Genomic DNA, 19313 nt, shown 5'->3' with positions numbered 1-19313 from the left:
TAATGGCCCATGCAAGAATCGGTTCATGTTGCAATTATTGTTAAAAACACATGTGTGACACACTCAAGAGAACCTGCATAGCAGCTGCTTTTTACAGTGGTGCCTCGCAAGACGAAATTAATTCATTCTGCGAGTTTTTTCGTCTTCTGAATTTTTCGTCTTGCGAAGCACGGTTTCCCATAGGAAATGCATTGACAGTTTCCCATAGGAATGCATTGACGGTTTTAAGAAAAAGGCACAAGACGTTTTCGTCTTGCGAAGCAAGCCCATAGGGAAATTCATCTTGCAAAGCAACTCAAAAAACTCTTTTGTCTTGCAAGTTTTTCGTCTTGCGAGGCATTCGTCTTGCGAGGTACCACTGTAACTAATGTTCCCATTAGAGAAAATGATCAAGCTATTATATTTATCATTTATAAAGTGAATCACCATGTTGGGGGACAGGCAGGATAATGTGAAACACGATCAGAATAACCATGGAGCTTACCAAAAGGTTTTTTGGTGTACAGGGAAGTCATTAATTGCATTCTTATTTTGCCTAGGTTTCTATGTGGAATCCAGATCACACATTTGGGCTTTGGAATCGTTCAAACATGCACAATCACAACAGGAATAAATATATATATGCTCAAGCTTGAATCAGTCCCAGGAAATACTTTCAGTGGAGTTTTAAAATATCACATTCACCTCTGAAAGCTCATCTCTACTCCTCCCAAGCTTTGGTTGCTCTTCAGCAGAAGCATAAATCTCCATATTTCTAGAAATTGTGAAGAGAGAAAAAAATAATCAAGATAGGGTTCAATATTTTTGAACAAAAAATGTAGGTACAGCATTTTCTGGGTCACTGTTCCAGTATAGCAATGACAAAGGGAGGCAAACTTCTACAGAGCTCAAACATGTTCTTTTTTAAAAGGTAGCATTGCCAAATCAAAATTTAGACCCCACTGCAACTCACTGCAGGAAAATGTGTTAGGTAGATAGGTAAGATCAAACTCCAAAGAGATGAATATGTTTAAAAGGTATATTGGAGAAATAATGTCGCTGCTGCCCCAAAACAAAAATAAGCAGAGTATGTATACTGTTGTATGCCAGAAGGAATGTCTCCACTGGCATTGTTTAGCCCGGACACTGAGGTCCAGTTTCAAGAGACTTCTGGCAGTTTCCTCATTGCCTGAAATGAAGTTACAGGGAACCAGGTAGAGGGCCTGATGCCCTCCCGTCAGATGTCATGAAAATAAACAACTATCTTGACTTTTAGAAGACTTCTGAAGGCAGTCCAGTACAGTGGTACCTTGGGTTAAGAACTTAATTCGTTCCGGAGGTCCGTTCTTAACCTGAAGCACCACTTTAGCTAATGGGGCCTGCTGCTGCTGCTGCGCTGCCAGTGCATGATTTCTGTTCTCATCCTGAAGCAAAGTTATTAACCCAAGGTAATATTTCTGGGTTAGCGGAGTCTGTGGTCGGGATGTGGGTGGCACTGTGGGTTAAACCACAGAGCCTAGGACTTTCCGATCAGAAGGTCGGTGGTTCAAATCCCCGCGACAGGGGTGAGCTCCTGTTGCTCGGTCCCTGCTCCTGCCAACCTAGCAGTTTGAAAGCACGTCAAAGTGCAAGTAGATAAATAGGTCCCGCTCTGGCGGGATGGTAAACGGCGTTTCCGTGCGCTGCTCTGGTTCGCCAGAAGCGGCTTAGTCATGCTGGCCACATGACCCGCAAGCTGTACGCTGGCTCCCTCGGCCAATAAAGCGAGGTGAGCGCCGCAACCCCAGTCGGCCACGACTGGACCTAATGGTCAGGGGTCCCCTTTACCCTTTACCTAGCGGAGTCTGCAACCTGAAGCGTATGTAACCTGAAGCGTATGTAACCCGAGGTACCACTGTATAGGGATGTTTTTAATGCTTGAGGTTTTGCTGTGTTCTTATTATGTTGGAAGCCTTCTAGAGGGGCTAGGGCAACCCAGTCAGATGGGCTGCATATACGTACTACTATTAATAGTTGTTGTTATACCAGCAAGACAACCGTTAGAAGGCTGTTGACAGAGGCAACAAGGGAGCTTTAAGTCACACAATGGGGAACATGTGGCCCTCCACAAATCCTAGAACTCCAACTCCCATCACCCTCCACTAGCACAACTGGTGGTCAATGATGATGGAACATCTGGAGGGCTACAGGTTCCCCATCTGTGCCCTAGCCCCTTCCAGGTTCACCAGAAGAGGGGGGACGGGACAAGCCAGTACTTACCGAGGCCAGGTGTAGTAACCCCAGTGTGTTTTCTCCACGAAACGACAGGCCTCCCAAGCTTCTTTAGTCTTTGGTAACCTTGCACTGTCATAATGCAGCCATTGGTTGTCAGGTCTGTCGCCGGCCCTGATCTCAGGAAGCTGAGGGGCTCCACCTGCTCACACACACAAAAAGAGAAAGCAACTGTTATATTATTGATCCTGCGATTCAGTTCCTGTGATTGGAACTATTTTATTTCTTTATCAAATTTATATACCGCCCGTCATCAGCAATCAGTTCTTTTAAAAAACCCAAGACAGACAGTTTTAGGAATCTGTATACATACCATTTCCCCCCACCCTTTTCACATGAATTTCCAGAAGAAATCTGAGAATTCTTGGGCGATCTACATTTTCTATATAAAGGAAAGCCATGCAGTTTGCTTTCAGATGACAATAAAACCACTAAACCTGCATTACGAACCCAACTTCTTTTTGCTTCGTCAAATCAAAATAATTAAAACAAAAAGCAAGCACAAGTATAAAAAGCCCATCAAAATGTACAGTATTACCATGGGCTTTACTGAAAATTAGCTCAATCGTTGCCTTTGTTGCTGAAGAACACCAAGATTTACCATCTTGGGAAGGCGGTAGGGTTCCATCTTTGGCACTTTAATGGGGACAAAACTCCCTGCACAAAGATCTATTGGAAAGATTTTAAGCTTCGATAACCGGCAACTTCTGGAGGGCCTGCTTTCCCTGATCTAGGGTACGGTTCAATGAGTGAAGCATGCAACTGTCTCCATCCATCCTCAAGCCGCCATTTTGTTCCCTGCTCTGAATGATAAATCTTAGGGTTCCAGTAGAAAGAAAAGTAGATCCTGCAAGCTTGAAATCTGACACCCCCTATATAACACAGTACATAGTTCACATATACACGCTAAAAAAACAACTTCATGGGGGAAAAGCAACTCGGTGCTTGCAAGCGTTTTTGTTCAGGACACTTACTGATTTGGAACGGGCAGATGGACAACTTCTTGTGAGGCCTCTTCAGCTGCTTGAGGATGCCAGCCACAGCAGAAATCGCCATCTTTTTTTTAAAAAAGGAAAAGAAAAGTTTAGCTTATGCGTTTTAAAAATTCAGTGCAAGCAACTGCTTCATTGCTATCTTAAAAAAGAAAGCTGCTCTCCCTTCCTCACGCCCAATATTAGAGAACTACGCAAAGAGTGGACTCCTGCCTGTTGATCCATAGGAAGAAGTGGTGTCCTTCCAAAACAATCTGCACCCACGTTTTCATCCCATCCCAAGGAAAATAACTTTCTGGTTCACCCAGCAGCTTTGAGTAACTGAAAAGGCAAGCATAAAAGCTGGACTCCCCGCCCCCCCGCCCTTCATAGCACTAAATTTGACCCACTACTCTTCTCGTTTATTTTCTCCTAATGGTTCACCCTATGCTTCCTGTGGTTCAGTGAGGAAGAGACTAGAGTTCGGTGGAAGAACATGTGTCCTCCATAGGGAAGGCTTAAGGTTGGAGAACCTCTTTTGGACTTTTTGTGTAAAAGGAAAACAAATTAATATGAGTCATTTGGGTTGGAAGATTGTGAAAAATATTGCCTCACAGAAAGCAGATCAGTTGGATGCCATTCTTGAGTTAATATTTTGAGTAATTTCTTTCTGACAGTCCGAAAATCGGAAGTACTTTTTATTTTTCCTTTTTCTCTCATTTATTTTCTTCTATCTTTTGGTTTTCCTTTGGTGCTTTCTTTTCTCTGTCTCCCTGTTTTTATTTAGATTAGTTTCTTTGATCTTATTGTATTATGAAAAAGCTACAACAAAATCTCACAAACAGAAGGCTCCGGTTTCAATGCCTGGCATCCAATGACCAAGCAACAAGTGATGGAAAAGATCTCTCCTTAAAACCCCGGAGAGCCACTGTAAGTTAGAGAAAACTAAAGCTAGTTGCACAGTTAGTCTGGCCTAGTGTAAGGCAGATGCCTATGTAACAATTTAAACGGTAAAGGGGCCCCTGACAGTTAAGTCCAGTCGTGAATGACTCTGGGTTTGCGGCGCTCATCTCGCTTTACAAGCCGAGGGAGCCAGTGTTTGTCCGCTCTGCAGACAGTTTTTCCGGGTCATGTGGCCAGCATGACTAAGCCACTTCTGGCACAACGGAACACTGACACCAGAGCAACACACAGAAATGCTGTTTACCTTCCCGCCGGAGCAGTACCTACTAATCTACTTGCACTTTTTGGCGTGCTTTTGAACTGCTAAGTTGGCAGGAGCTGGGACCGAGCAACAGGAGCTCACCCCGTCACGGGGATTCGAACCGCCGCCCTTCTGATCAGCAAGCCCTAGGCTCTGTGGTTTAGACCACAGCGCCACCCACGTCCCATGATTTAGTAATGATTTACTAAGCCCTAATTCATCCCTTCACTTTGGGCTGCAGTGGAAGTCCAAAAGGGAATGTCAGTGGTGTTAGTTATCCAAAGTGGTTTCCTTTGCACACTGGGCAAATCAGCAAGCCAACGTGTGTCCATCAAGTCTGACCTTTGCCCAGGACATGGAAGTGGAAGCAAAATGCGTATTAACCTCATTTACAAGAACAGCAGCAGGTATCACTTTGACATGTGCAAAAGCAATCGTGTGACTCTGCCTTTGGGTTAAGAGGAATGGGATCAGCACTGGCAACCAACCACTTAAATCCATTTCCCATTTTCTTACCTTGCGAACCACTAGGGCGTCGTGGTTAAGACATTTCACAAAGAACTTGATGGCTCTCGGAGGCAGCACCCTGTCGTCTCTTAAAAGCAGGGACAGAAAACCGACGCCAATGTGCTCAAACTTCCAGGGGCTGAGGAGGATAGAGAGGAAGTGGAATCAAATAGCCTTTTGAGACAGGGTGAATGAATGCAGTTATCAAGCACAATTTAGAGCCAAACCAATTCCTCCGGCCACTGTTAACAGCTCTCCTCTCCAGTGTTTGCACGCAAGAGGCCCAACTCTCATTTGCACTACAACAGCTCTAATTTTAAGGTGGTGTGTGTGGTAGTGGAGATATATGCAATTCTAATATCCACACGATCACATCTTATATGCATTTAACTTGCACAATTTCAACTACATGCAGTCGAAGGCCGGCTGTTTGAAACCCCACAAATTAAATGCAGAGTCGTTGCGAGGGGAGGGCCTTACTCAGGAAGCAAGGCTCCCTCATCTCACGGGGACTGGGATGCTTCCATGAGATCTCGCAAGAGCATCCCAGGGCTTCTGGAGCCAGCACGCCACTTCTGGAAGCCCCAGGATGCTCACACAGGGGTTTAATAATGATAACGATAACAACAACAACAACAACAACAATAATAATAATGAGAGCCAGTGTGGTGTAGTGGTTAAGAGCGGTAGTCTCGTAATCTGGTGAACCGGGTTCGCATCTCCGCTCCTCCACATGCAGCTGCTGGGTGACCTTGGGCCAGTCACACCTCTCTGAAGTCTCTCAGCCCCACTCACCTCACAGAGTGTTGTGGGGGAGGAAGGGAAAGGAGAATGTTAGCCGCTTTGAGACTCCTGAAGGGGAGTGAAAGGCGGGATATCAAATCCTATTATTATTATTATTATTATTATTATTATTATTATTATTAATTTCTACCCTGCCCATCTGGCTGGGTTTCTCCAGCAACTCTGGGCGGCTTCCAACAAAGTAGTAAAATACAGTAGTCTGTAAAACATTAAAAAGCTTCCCTTTCAATGTTCCCTTAAAAATTAAAAGCTTTCCCTTCCAAGGGTTTGAGTATACAGGGTTTTGCTTATACACTAAACCACTGGAACCGAACTCCTGCATAGAATTGTAAGATACGATTAATCACAATGTACTTAAAGGCATGGAGTTTCCAAAATTTTTAAAAAATAAATCCCCATAGGGGAAGGAAGATGAAGAATGTCAACAGCATTTGAAGGTCAACACTTCTGCAGCCTTCTATAATGCCCAAAGAAGAGTGATATGAACGAGGACCTTCAATGAGTTGAGGATTTACTTCAAGATAAGGACATTTTAAAAAAGAAAAACACGAAGAGTCAAGAGGTGGTACCATGATCCATCTTCAGACGATTTACAACAAAAATGCAATCTACTCAGAAGCAGCTGCTGAGCGAAACAATCAGAATTTATCGTTAGCTAAAGCACGGGTGGAGGACCTGTGACTAGGCACGTGCAGGACTACAGATGCCATCATCCCTAACCATTGGTCAAGCTGGTAGGTGTTTGGCGTCCCAACAGCATTTGGGGAGAGTACGGGTTCCCCATCCCTGAGTTAAATTATCACATTTTTCAGCTCTGATCCCGTAAGACCTGTGGGGGAGTGGTACTGTCGTGTGTCAAAACATCTGGGCTGAATCTTCTTTTGATTCCCTTTTATACGAACAGAAACCTTGAAAGAAAGCTGTTTTATCTGCCACAGAATTTAGAATGGGGACTGGGAAAAGAATCGCACAGAATAATCTCACAATCCTGTCTAAAAGTCTCTCAAAGCCAGAGCACGATTTACATTTTGGAAATGAAACACGCATACTTACAGATTTCTTTGATCCACACAATCTAACAGTTTGTTAATCAGGTTTTCATAGTTCCTGAAAATGAAAAGAAACATTCCTATATTAATCACATTTAGGACCTTAATAATATGCAGTGTGCCTCCTCTGCTTCTGCTACCGGCTAAAATAATGCAATTCTTTGGGGCAGCCGCTGCATATGAAAGACTTGCCACAAGGTGCCTTACAAGAAAAAATTAACACCGCATTTTCCAGTTTGTCTATCAACCCAAAGACAGACATATTGAAGTGTTCATGAATAGACAAGACAGTCATTAGATTGTCTTTTTCTTAGAAGCAAAAGGGGCAAAGACTAATGAACAGCAAATGAAGCTTTATACGCATTCTGGAAAAGTGAAATCATTTATTTATTGAATTTATATACCACCCTATACCCGGAGGTCTAAGGGCAGTTCAAAGGAACAAAATCAGTCTCTATCTGGAGTCAGGGCCCAGGGTATGTATGTATAAATAAATAAATTACTGCAAAATAAAATGACTAGTTAAGTCATATCATTGCAAAGTTAAGTAAATTAAACTGTTATTTTTATAGTATGGCCCCGGTACACTTACTGAGAGGACTCCGCATTCCTTTCTTTCTGTCGCTGAATTCCCTGTTGGAGCTCTTCTGAACTAAGACTCGTCCAGTTGTTCTGCAGAACCCCCGACTTCTGCATGAGAACAGCGACCTCAACACATTTCTCTGGAACCTGGCAAAGTAGGGAGATGCAAATGAAGTCTCTGACAGAACAAGGACATTCCTCCCTAGGGAAACACGCGGCGTTTTATGGATTCAAAAGAGCTTCACCGCCACACAAAAAACTCTAAAATATATATTCAGTCTATCAAATGAATAATACTGCTTTTGGAGGAATATTCCAAAAGCCCAGTAATCCTAGCCCCTACTTGGAGCATCATTCCTTAATTTTTGTGATCATCTATGTACCGTATTTTTCACACTATAGGACGCACATTTCCCCTCCAAAAATGAAGGGGAAATGTGTGTGCGTCCTATGGGGCAAATGCAGGCTCCTTGGCTTCAGCGATAGCAACGCGAAGCCTCCGAAGCCTGCGCTCCAGAGGCTTTGCGTTGCTTTCACTGAAGCCAGGAGAGTCTGCTCTTTGAGGCTGGCGGTGGGGGAAAGCAGCGCTTCCTCCCACTGCCAGCCCCACAAGCTGGGGGGGCAGCGGGAAGGCACGCGATATTTTTTTCCTTGATTCCCCCCCCCCGAAAACTAGGTGCACCCTATGGGCGGGTGCGCCCTATAGGGCGAAAAATACGATATCTCTGCACTGCATCTTCCTCTCCACTCTCCCAAAGGAATTTGGCCTTTTTGAAAACTAACTGCACAAATGCTTTAAAAGTTATATTTTCACATCCCTGTCAGAAACACCTCATATAACAACCATCCAAATGTTCCGTTCCTGTAGTAATTATCTTAGAGGCACCTAGTCATTAAGAATAAGAGTAAGAATAAAAATAAGAATTTGTTATTTATACCCCGCCCATCTGGCTGAGTTTCTCCAGCCACTCTGGGCGGCTCCCAATCGAGTGTTAAAAACAATACAGAATTAAATCATTAGCTGCGGCTCCCCAACACGTAACAAGATACATGTCATAAGGGCATCTTTATGCTCCGAGTAGCTCCACAATTCACCACTGCTGCATGTACCTTGCCACAGTATCTGGGCTGTGAGTTTCATAGGAAGTGCAGACATGGGTTTAAAGTGCGGGCCTCATACATGCCTCTTCATGGGTCCCTGTGGTATTTCCCTCTGCTATGCAACCAAAAAAAGGCTCCCAGAGCAGGTTACAAAGATCTGCTGATGCGTCACCCATGAAAACGCAGCAACTGCCTGCTGCTTTGATCTGGAAGCTCCTTGACTGTAGCACATCCATTCCATAGCCCTGCACCAGATGTAAGCCTATTTGACCCATTTTGTGCATTACCACTGGCAGCACAATCGTCCAGCAGGAACACAAAAACCGAGCGGGGTCTATTCTGGATGGTAAATCAGTTATGAGAAGCGGCTGGTACACATTTCTCTGCTGGCAGACTGTCCTGAGCCCCCCAGTTTCACGAATTCTGTGGGAACCGTTTCATTTTTGTGCACAAAAATTACTTGGTTGCCTAGCATGCAAACGGTTTTCATTCATGACGGCAATCACTCTGCCGGCATAACGTTGGAAGCAGGAATGAATGAAGCGCTACCTTGAACCCAGTTTGATTGGCCCTGGTGGCCCACCCTCAAGACTCGCATATGCCGCTACTGGGTTCCAGGGTCATCATGCAACCGCTGGCAATCCCTTCCTCCAGTTATTCCTAACAGTTGCTTAGTGAAGAAGATCTTTCATGCTTACTGTAAAATCCAATCCTATTGTTTCATACTGCCGATGAATCTTCTCTGCAAGGTCATCAAACAGTCGGACTATGGATGGTTTTTCCAGAGACATTGCTTTGCTAAGTCCAGAAGAGACTATTGCAGGCCAGGTTTGGACAATGCAGTCCCAGTCGTGAAGATTTGCCAGACACACCCCACTGTGGTTTCCAAGAAGGCAATACAAGGCACCCTACAGAAAAGAGGTTTGAGGACACATTTATTAACCTAGAATTGATTGTATAGCTTCAAAGACCTGCAGTAAAGTATGTGTACTGTTAGGTGCCTACAGAGTCGTCTATACAGTTGTCATTTCAGAAACACTAATTTAAGTGATTTATTCTATGAGGAAGTTCCTCCATCATTTTACCTAACAGTAAATATGCAGCATACTCAATAGGGACAGGGTTCCTAATGTGCCCCATCAGCAGAAGCCCTGTGCAAGGACTTCTGTTTGTGTAACAGGGCTCCCACCACTCCACATGCCCAAAATTGGCTTTTTGGGGGGGAGGTGTTTGAGAAAATCTCCAGAATAATGTTCAGGGGGATCATTCTATCTGGCAAGCTGCAATGTTTGCAGAACCGAATGTCTGTAACACCGTGATGCTGAATTACACCCTATACGCTTCTGACATTACTTTTTAAAAGCAGCTCTTTCATCTTAGAAGCACTTGCTTCACTCTTCCAAGGCTGCAGGCACAATGCAGAAGCTTGTTCCTTTAAGCTATCGCTCTGCATTCAGATAATATTCTTCGTCACAACTAACTAAATGGAAAAGAGGAGATATTTGCAGCTGCACGTCTCTCAATCCCATAAGCCCCCAACTAATGCAAAAAGTTAAGGGAACACAGTTAATGGAATGAATGTGGTTTTAAAGAATTGGTTGTTTTCCTCATGTTGTTTTCCTTGTCATCCCATTTTCCTCTGTGGCATGTTTTATATTGTATCTCGTGAAAGCCACTCTGGGCTTTATATTTTCAGCTAAACAGCAGAGTAAAAATAATAAATGACTCCCCTTTACTGAAACGTTGTCCCAGTCCTTTTGTTACCGCATCCAATCTAATGCATTTCATAACTAAGGGTTTAACTAAATACGGAAGACTAAGTTCCTTGAGCTCATTCTACTGGATAAAAACTCCACCCTCCCATCTCACCCCACATTCAAACCAGTCCATGTTACAATGATTTAGAAAGCTGTCTGTGCTCAGGGTTTGCAGAAGGTATTAATAAAACGACAGTCTCTGAAGAACGTGGGAAACACATTAGAATCAGGGGAGAAGGCAAGTCTTCTGTACACTGACATTAGTGTCATTTGTTTTTCACGATTACCGCAATTCACTACATACCGCTACTTACAAGTCATGCCACCACTTCAAAGTCATGCTAGCACAACTTTACAAGCCCGTTAATATGTGCATCACATAATACAAAACAGGAGCCTGTGAAGAGACTGAAGAATCGCCTGGCTTACTTTAAACTGCTGCTGGGTGACATCATGCGCATCTGGCCGCAAAAACTCCAGAACCAAAGGAATGATGTCCCTGCAACAGAAGTTGTAAGTCCCCAGGGCTGTGAAGAACGCGTGCTGAGCTTTGTTTCTGACCTAAAGAAACAACAAACACAGACAGTTGCACAAAAGCTGAAGACAGGAACGATAAACTTCAATTAATGAATGTTTTTCCGCACTTGCTTGCGTTTCAGGCTGACTCCTGGAATTTTATGAGTCTCCCCCTTTGGATTATGCCACGAGGGACAGGAACCACTAGCCATTAGCCCAGGCTTCCCCAAACTCGGCCCTCCAGATGTTTTTGGCCTACAACTCCCCTGATTCCTAGCTAGCAGGACCAGTGGTCAGGGATGATGGGAATTGTAGTATCAAAACATCTGGAGGGCTGAGTTTGAGGAAGCCTGCATTAGCCAAGGATCTGCAGATGAGATGGGCAATCCCTATGCCATGTGAATGGAACTGCCTTGTGTACATTGCCCATCTCCTCGTCTTTCTCCCACCGTTTTTTTCAACAGCTTTCGGGGTGTCCTGGTTTTTACTTTTTGAAATATGGCAAACCCTAACAGAGCTGGCGTGATTGCTCCTGACGAGAATGGCAGTGGTTGAAAAAGTGGCCAGTCTTTTGCCAAACCGAAAGAATATCACTGACGAGAAGAAAGCTAGCACACAGTGCCTTCGTGTAGGTTTTTGCCCTAAAAACAGAACAGATCTGTATGACCTGCAAACACTAGTTTGAAAGCCAACCCCATTAACACCCTGACTGCAGAAAATTGACATACCCAACATATGCTTACCTGGCCATATGAACTTGTGGACAAACGCAGGAGGTCTCTGATCAAGTCTTGGTGTACTTTTTTATACTCACAGCCTTCAACTGTGAGTGTTCTTAGCTAAACAGAAAAGGCTAAATTAGAATACATGTGCATTTGTGTGTGTTCACGTTATAAATGTAAGGAACATGCGTAAACAACAAGGCTTCAACTTTTTTTCAAATTCAAAGGTAACCAACAAGCAAACACTGGTTGTAAAGAAAGGGGCATTACCTCATGCTGCAACATGACTCTGTCAATCAGCAGTGCTCTGATGTGCTGTTTTTTGCCTTGAAGCTGAAAACAAGCAAGCAAACCCGTTAAGTGCACGAAAACAGTTATACATGTTCGAAATCAGCTTCCTGCTTTTTCCTCATTTTCTCAGTTTGTCTTTCTCAGTATGTCCTACTGGTTAGCAACAAAGAAAACCCTATTCAAAGATGGCAACTGGCAGGTGAGATCATCAGTTGCTGCTTTACAGTGTCTAACACTGACAGAGCAACAGGAGCTCACCCCGTCGCGCCGATTCGAACCGCCAACCTTCTGATCGGCAAGCCCAAGAGGCTCAGTGGTTTAGAACACAGCACCACCTGCTCCCCCTTTACTGCCCTTCAAGTGCATACAGTTGGGCAAATTTTCTCAGAAAATGTGTCCTGTTTCACAATGGGTCTGCTGCAATGATTGGCAGCTGTGCAATTAACAGCGGTTCAATTCTGCATCTACCTCCTATTCCAGTGATGGCCAAACCTGGCCCTCCAGCTGTTTTTGGACTACAACTCCCATCATCCCTAGCTAACAGGGCAAGTATAACTATTGCACAACAACTATATTCCTACCCCACCCCCACCCCTCTGCCTTCTGAATGTGGTTCATTTATTCTGAAAGATTGTACGACAACATCCTGACATTAATATGAATACATTTTTTCCAACAACATGAACTGCTAGGATATTTTCCTGAATATCATTTGGGGGGGGGGGTGTTAGTGCTGAAAAAAAGTATCGACAAGTTGCTTTGTAAACAATTACAGTAGTACCTCGCAAGACGAATGCCTCGGAAGACGAAAAACTCGCAAGACGAAAGAGTTTTTTGTTTTCTGAGTTGCTTCGCAAGACGGATTTCCCTATGGGCTTGCTTCGCAAGACGAAAACGTCTTGCGCCTTTTTTTAAAAACCGCCAATGCATTCCTATGGGAAACCGTCAATACACAGTGGTGCTTCGCAAGACGAAAAAATTCACAAGACGAAAAAACTCGCAGAACGAATTAATTTCGTCTTGCGAGGCACCACTGTAATATTAAGTTAAGGTCCTATGTTTCCATGTGCGGCGCTGGTGCTGGCTCGCCAGATGCAGCTTAGTCATGCTGACCACGTGACCCGGAAATGTCTTCAGACAGTGCCAGCTCCCGGCCTCTCGAGCGAGATGAGGCGCAACCCTAGAGTCGGTCACGACTGGCCCTGATGGGCAGGGGTACCTTTAAGGTCCTATGTAGCCCATAATTCCTTCCTGAGAGCTTCAGAAATGCCACTTTAGATAGGCTAAAATACAAACCCTGTTCTCCATTGATTTTTTCACCAAGTTGAAGCTTTTCCACCGCGAATCAAACTCATGCTTGTGTGACCCTTGGAAATGCAAAAGGTCCCCAATGATCTGCAAAAGAAGAACTTGCATTATATAGAGCAAATCCACCCGCCCAGCTTAAAATGTTAGAAAACATGCCAGACGCTATGGCTTTACCTTTATGATGAGAAACAAAGACTTTGTATCATCCTCCGAATGGTCAAGTATATAATCTATCATGGTAGAAAGGAAAATCCAATTCAGTAGGACAACTTAACAGTGTTAGTTCATACACTGCTGGACATTTTATTTAAGCTCAAATGCTTTATATAAGAATGGAAGCAGGCGTAAATCGTGATTGACCGTTTATTATGTTTCTACTTCCATCGCCAAAATTAGATTTTAAATCTGCATTGAACTACAAACCTTAAGTCATAGGACGGGTGCAGGAGGACAAAAAGAAAGGACTAAAAACGCACTTACGTAGCAGTTTCCTTGTGATTTTGCTGATGGATTCCCTGTAATTCGCTCTTGACAGATCTAGATAAGGTAAGACCAGTCGTTACTTATAGTAAAGTTACTTATAGCTCTACATTACATGATGCTGCAAGATGCAGGTCACTGGAAAGCAGACATGCCAAAATAAACACAAAGGCAGATTTCATCGAACAGTACTAGATGGAGGGCATGAAAGGATCCATACAAACACACATACACGCATGCCTATGTTCATTAGGCATATATTTACACACACACACTATCTCCAGTGCACACATGTCCCTGGTATGTAAACAGGAACTTCCCCATCCTTTTCAGTGTCCGATATAAAGCCACACATGTACATCTAGGTGTCCCAAATACTGGAGTAATTCAGGCCGATTAGTTTTTGTACTGGTAGGCAACACAAAATACAAAATATGGAACCAACTTACCATAGTCAACACCAGTATAGAGTTTGATCTCTTCTAAAGACACTAGGCTTGGGACCCTGCAGGACATACAATGCATCCGCACCATTGAAACAAAACATCTGATGCACTTTCCCAAATGTGTTTAATCATTGTTAACATTTATGAAGGCTAAGAACAGCTGCTACTATGATTTTCTGTAATTGAATAAAAGCCTTAAGAAAGCTGGCAAGACAGAGAGGCCAGGCCAGGCTTCAGTTGCTGGGATTTCTGTATGTTACATTTTATTGTTTTTAATGCTCGTGAGCCACTTTGGGGGTCCAAGAGACAGCACAAAAAACTTGGATAGACATCAGTTTTATAACACTTTTAATTAGTATTCATCTGTTGCTTGTTTTGCTTGCATTTTTTAATTTTACTTTATGTTTCTATTTTTTATAAACAAGCCTTAAAATTATTCATAAACAGCAGTTTATAAATGCATTTTTAAAAAAACCAATGATTCCCACAAGTTGTATTTTGGTGAGATGTTTGACCAGTTTAGGTCTACGGCAATAGGTATGTGCTAAATAAGGAAATTATGGCAGCACCTTTACAAGAAAGTTTTCTTCCATATGAGAAGCTTTCCCCCTTAGCTTGCTATGGGGTCTATTACTTATTACCTGCCACAGCTCAGTGAGTGGACAGATGAACATTTGTGTAGGACAGACATCACTATATCCTTCAAATTCCCTGAGATAGCAACTACAAAACAGACACATAAATAGATTTCAAAAGACTAAGTGCAGGAGGCATTATTTCTTTACGAGAAACCAATGTATGCTGCAATCCTATGCCCACTTACTTGGGAGTAAGTCCCACTGAACTCAATGGAGCTTACTTCTGAGCAGGCAGGAGGAAGAGCTTAGTTGGTTAGAGCATGGTGCTGATAATGCCAAGGTTGCAGGATCGGTCCCCTTATGGGACATCTGCATATCCCTGCATTGCAGGGGGTTGGTCTAGATGATCTTCAGGAATTCCTTTCAACTGTAGGGTTCTATGTATAGACTGAACCATCAGTTATTCAGTGGCTTTGGTCAGGAGAAAGTTTTCAACCACCCAGTGTGAAGAGGACTTGCTGATGAAAAGCAGAGCTTCAAAACACTGTGACTCTCTCTCTCTCTGACTAGTCACTATGGGATGTATTGGGCGTTCTGAGTACATATGATTCTAGTGTAAAACTAATACAAGGTTTACACAATCCTTTGTGACATCGGCAAGTATCAGCGTGTGATTTTGTTTCTCTAGGCCACTCTACATATGCATTACCTGTGCAAAACAAAGTGTACTTACAGGTGCTCTACTCTGTTTCCTTTCAGAGGTGGCAGAATGTTCCCGGACCCGATCAGGCAATTGTGTACTATAGAAAGACACTGCTGCACATCATCTCTGAAAGCAAATGTTAAATGTATTTCAATATTTAAGGTAAGCAAACCTAGTTTTCGATGGAGAGAGGGTTACTTGCTGACATGCCCACTAGAGGGTACTCTTGGGTAATCACGCAATTCCTGAATCTCAGAAGTCTGGAAAATATTGCAGTTACAGACTCATTTATAGCACAGTGCATAATCTCCCAGATCCGAAGCGCACACACAAACCACACACCCCAGTAGCAACTGGAATTTAAAAGAGCACTGGAGATTTTTCAAACTTAAGTTGCTGGAGGGTTATGTGATCTCCCAAGGGGACTGCAGTGCGCAGGGACTGGCAGGATGAGTTGTGAGTGTTGAATTGTTTCTTTAAATGTAAAGGTTCATCATTGTTTCACCCGATGTGTATATCTTTAAGGGGCCAGAGCAAAGGCCAGAGCAAAATAACGAGATCCAGCTTTACAGCTGTGAAACATAGCAGGTGCTGCTGAGTTGCATTGATTAAGCTGTGTCAGGAATTGGGTGTAGTATATAGGGAGCAGCACCTAGCTTTGCCATTACCCTGGGGGATGGGTTGGTGGTTGGGTCTGGTTTGTTGATGTATTTAGTGTAAAAGGAGTTTTTGTTTTTCTTATTAAAACCTTGTTTAAGTTATTTTTGAGTCCCTTTTTAATGCATGGTCTCCCCAGCAAGCTCTCTGCAGCGCTGCTATACTGCAAATAGCCAACAGTGAGAGGTACATGCTGGGGAAACCCCAGGGAAGGAAGGCTTAAGAGCCAGGGAAGAGATGAGGGGACACAGAAGAGAGGTCAGCCGGAGAAGATTGGGAGAAGGTGCTGGATGCTGGAGTAGCAACAGGGTTTAGAGAGCAGGAAGAGCCTGTGACAGAGAGTAGTTCAGACCTCGAGGCTGAAGCAGTGGAGGGGGTTCAAGAGGCAGCTGAAGGATCCCTGCTCCTGCTGCAACAAGTTCGCCACTCCACCCCACCCCACTCCAAGAATGCATGGAATAATCAGGAGGGCAGGACAGAAGCCAGAGGTGTGCAAATGCAGTTTAATCCAGGCAAGGAGGAGCCTTGTGGAGAGATGTGGAAGGCAGGGACCTTCATTCCTGGCAACTGCGCCAAAGGGCAAGAGCTACTGGGAAAGGTCGCCGAGTTGTAGATCCGTTTCCTTTAATAAAAAGTTAACTTCACTGACAACTGGCTCTCTCTCTCTCTTCATGCTGACCTGCATCCGACTCCAGCCATGACGGGAGAATTGTGTTAACCCTTCCCCCTCCAGATGCAACACCACTCTGAACCTGCCGCATGGGCGGCAACTAGCTTGAAAATATTGTCCCACTGACTCCAAGGGAGGCGGTTCTCAAGCCTAATTGCCACACTGGAGGGCAAAGGGCAAGCAGGGGATAGGGATGCCCAGAGGGGCACATCTGGCCCACTGCTCAGACGTTTCCCACCTCTAGTTACTTAGAGCGTAAGCTTTGTTGAGAAAATACACAAAACAGCATAAACAGGAAACTTGATTTAAATCAACTAAGTACTAGCAAGCTTCATGATTGAGCAGAGATTAGAATCTGGATCTCATTTACCTGGACAGGAATATTCGCACTAAACCACACTGGCTCCCTATATAGGGTCGCATTTAACAAAGTCATCCTATGATCGAACTTATGCAGAACAGATTTTGGGGTGGGAAGTGCAGGGGGCAAAGGGGAAGCTTCGTTCTTTAAGTGGAAGTCCTTGTGTGAACCCATTATGTGGCAGTTGGGAACGCTCCAGTTCAAACTGGGAGCCACACACAATTCATTACAGGAGGGCATTTCACATGTTACATTTTTGATATGCAGGTACAAATGTTCTGAACTGGGAAGTCCTCAACTACAAAGTCACCAGGAGGACTTCGGCAAGCCAAAATCTTCAAGAATCCAAGTGAAACACATTCACACAACAGATGAGCAGATTATCAGGGGTACCAGCAAATTAATGCATACGCCAAGAAGCTGAATTGGCTGAACTGCGCAATAAAGATGTGTCTGCAACCACATCATGCTTGCAGGACACCCACCAAGCCCCTCCGTAAGCTGACAGCCAGTCTACCTGTGCAAATATTGCCAACCCCAAATGTGCCTGTCTGTTAAACTCTTGAGAAAAACCTAACCACCAGATATACATCTACGAACCTGGACATTTCAAGATTTCCATCTGCATAGCTTTCTAGCTTGTCAAGTTCTGGCTGCAGAAAAGAATCCAGCAACTCAAAGGAAAAAGCGATCTCTTCGGCTGAAGGAACATGCCATTGGATGTCAAGTTTCCATAGATCCCCAGGCTTCCCCCAGTCCTGTGAACATAAGAGAAGAGTGCGCATTGCGCACTTAGTGAGAAAGGTAAACATATCACATGTTACACATGAGGGTAATATTTACTATGGACAAGAGAGGGTTGGCACCAGGTGCCCTGGGCAAGAGGAACGCATCACAGAAAAATATCTTAGAAGGTAACAGTTTGGGATAACTGAGAGGAGAGCCTTGCAGCAAATTTTGAAAATAAAGCTCACTAGCAACCTTTTTCGGCCCTTCTGGACAGCCTTCCAATGGCCACATGAAAGTGGTGGGAGGGAAAATAGGCAAAACTGGGTGGAGCTAATAATTTAAATGTTATCTTTCTATAGTAGGCTCCACCTCCCATAGAAACAAACAAGAGGCATGATCACAGTTCAAGGACATGTTCCAGCCAGAATAATGTTCTCAGACTTTGGAACTGCCTCCCCAGAAAAGTTAGACAGGCTCCCTCCGTATGGTCCTTCCACCAGCAGATAAATCGTTTTTTGTTCCAATATGCTTTTGGGAACTGACTGCTTTTAACTGCCTTTATTGTAATTAGTCGCATGATTTTTATAGATTCTATGTGGTTTTACTTCTAAAAATGTTTAATTGCTTTTAATTATTGCTTTTTCTATGATTTTACTGGCTCTCATTTTTATACGTGAGCCGCCTTGAGTCCCATCAGGGAAAAGGGTGGGGCATAAACAAACAAATAGTGCAATTTTCATCAAGGGCCAAAAAGCAGGCAACAGTCCTTGAGTTGCTCCTTTAACACAGACTTTTCAAGAGACAAGCAGGCGCCTCACTTGCCAGGTTTCAGCCAGTCCAAGGTAGCAGCAATTATTTTTCTTAAACACTGCTGCCTAGTTGACAACACGGTTACTGCCCACATATTAAAAACAGTAACTTATTGCCACCTGTTTTTAGTTCCAGTGAGAATCAATGTTGCTGTCACTTTATTTTGATTTATTATTCTTTTGTGTTTTAATATAATGCTTCACTGTTTCTTCCTTGGGCGTCAACCATTTTTCCACAAAAAAAGTATCAAATGTAACAGGTATTTTAGGACTGTACAAAATAACCACCAACGGCTAAAGTTAATGGACGTGGGAGATCATTTCAGAGTCAGCTGTCATGAATCCACTGTGGCCTAACACAGTAACAGTGGCGTAGCGTGGGGGATGCAGGGGGGGCCGGCCACACCGGGCGCAACATCGGGGGGGGGGGGCGCTCACACTCGCAGCTCTCTGCCCCTACCTGGCTCACTCACTCACTCTCACTGCAGTGCTGGCTGTGCGAATCCGATCCGAGCTGCCGGGTCGCCGCCTACTGTGGAGGGGAGGGTGCCAGGCGTGCGGTGCGGAGAGAGAGCGAGGGACTATCTGGGGGAGGGACAGTGCAGTGGGGGGGTGGGGCGCAAATTACTTGCCTTGCCCCGGGTGCTGACAACCCACGCTACGCCACTGCATAGTAAGCAGGTTCACCCTATGTTTTTTGTACTGACAAGCAGTCCTAACCATCTTTGGACATGCACTCACACCGGCAGCGTGTAAAATCTGACAATCATGCCGGGAACAATGCCAACATAATGGTGAAAACTGCTCCTATCTATACT

General features: G+C 44.1%; 1 protein-coding gene across 1 annotated transcript in view; it reads right to left on the bottom strand.

The window, feature by feature from the left end:
• The window catches only part of PSME4 (proteasome activator subunit 4), an 85816-nt gene that overhangs the window by 22503 nt on the left and 44000 nt on the right, over positions 1-19313 (bottom strand). Inside the window, 16 exon segments of the mRNA XM_083432428.1 lie at positions 685-754; positions 2239-2392; positions 3225-3306; positions 4942-5071; positions 6790-6843; positions 7378-7514; positions 9167-9376; positions 10655-10786; positions 11485-11580; positions 11734-11796; positions 13051-13149; positions 13237-13292; positions 13543-13599; positions 13992-14047; positions 15300-15395; positions 17558-17715. Of these exon segments, the coding sequence (XP_083288554.1) occupies positions 685-754; positions 2239-2392; positions 3225-3306; positions 4942-5071; positions 6790-6843; positions 7378-7514; positions 9167-9376; positions 10655-10786; positions 11485-11580; positions 11734-11796; positions 13051-13149; positions 13237-13292; positions 13543-13599; positions 13992-14047; positions 15300-15395; positions 17558-17715 (1650 nt within the window).

Source organism: Podarcis tiliguerta (assembly GCF_965153285.1).
Source record: "Podarcis tiliguerta genome assembly, chromosome: 3".
In the NCBI taxonomy this organism is placed as follows: domain Eukaryota; kingdom Metazoa; phylum Chordata; class Lepidosauria; order Squamata; family Lacertidae; genus Podarcis; species Podarcis tiliguerta.
Note: the sequence above shows the minus strand (reverse complement) of the source record. Positions and strands in the feature narration are given on the sequence as shown.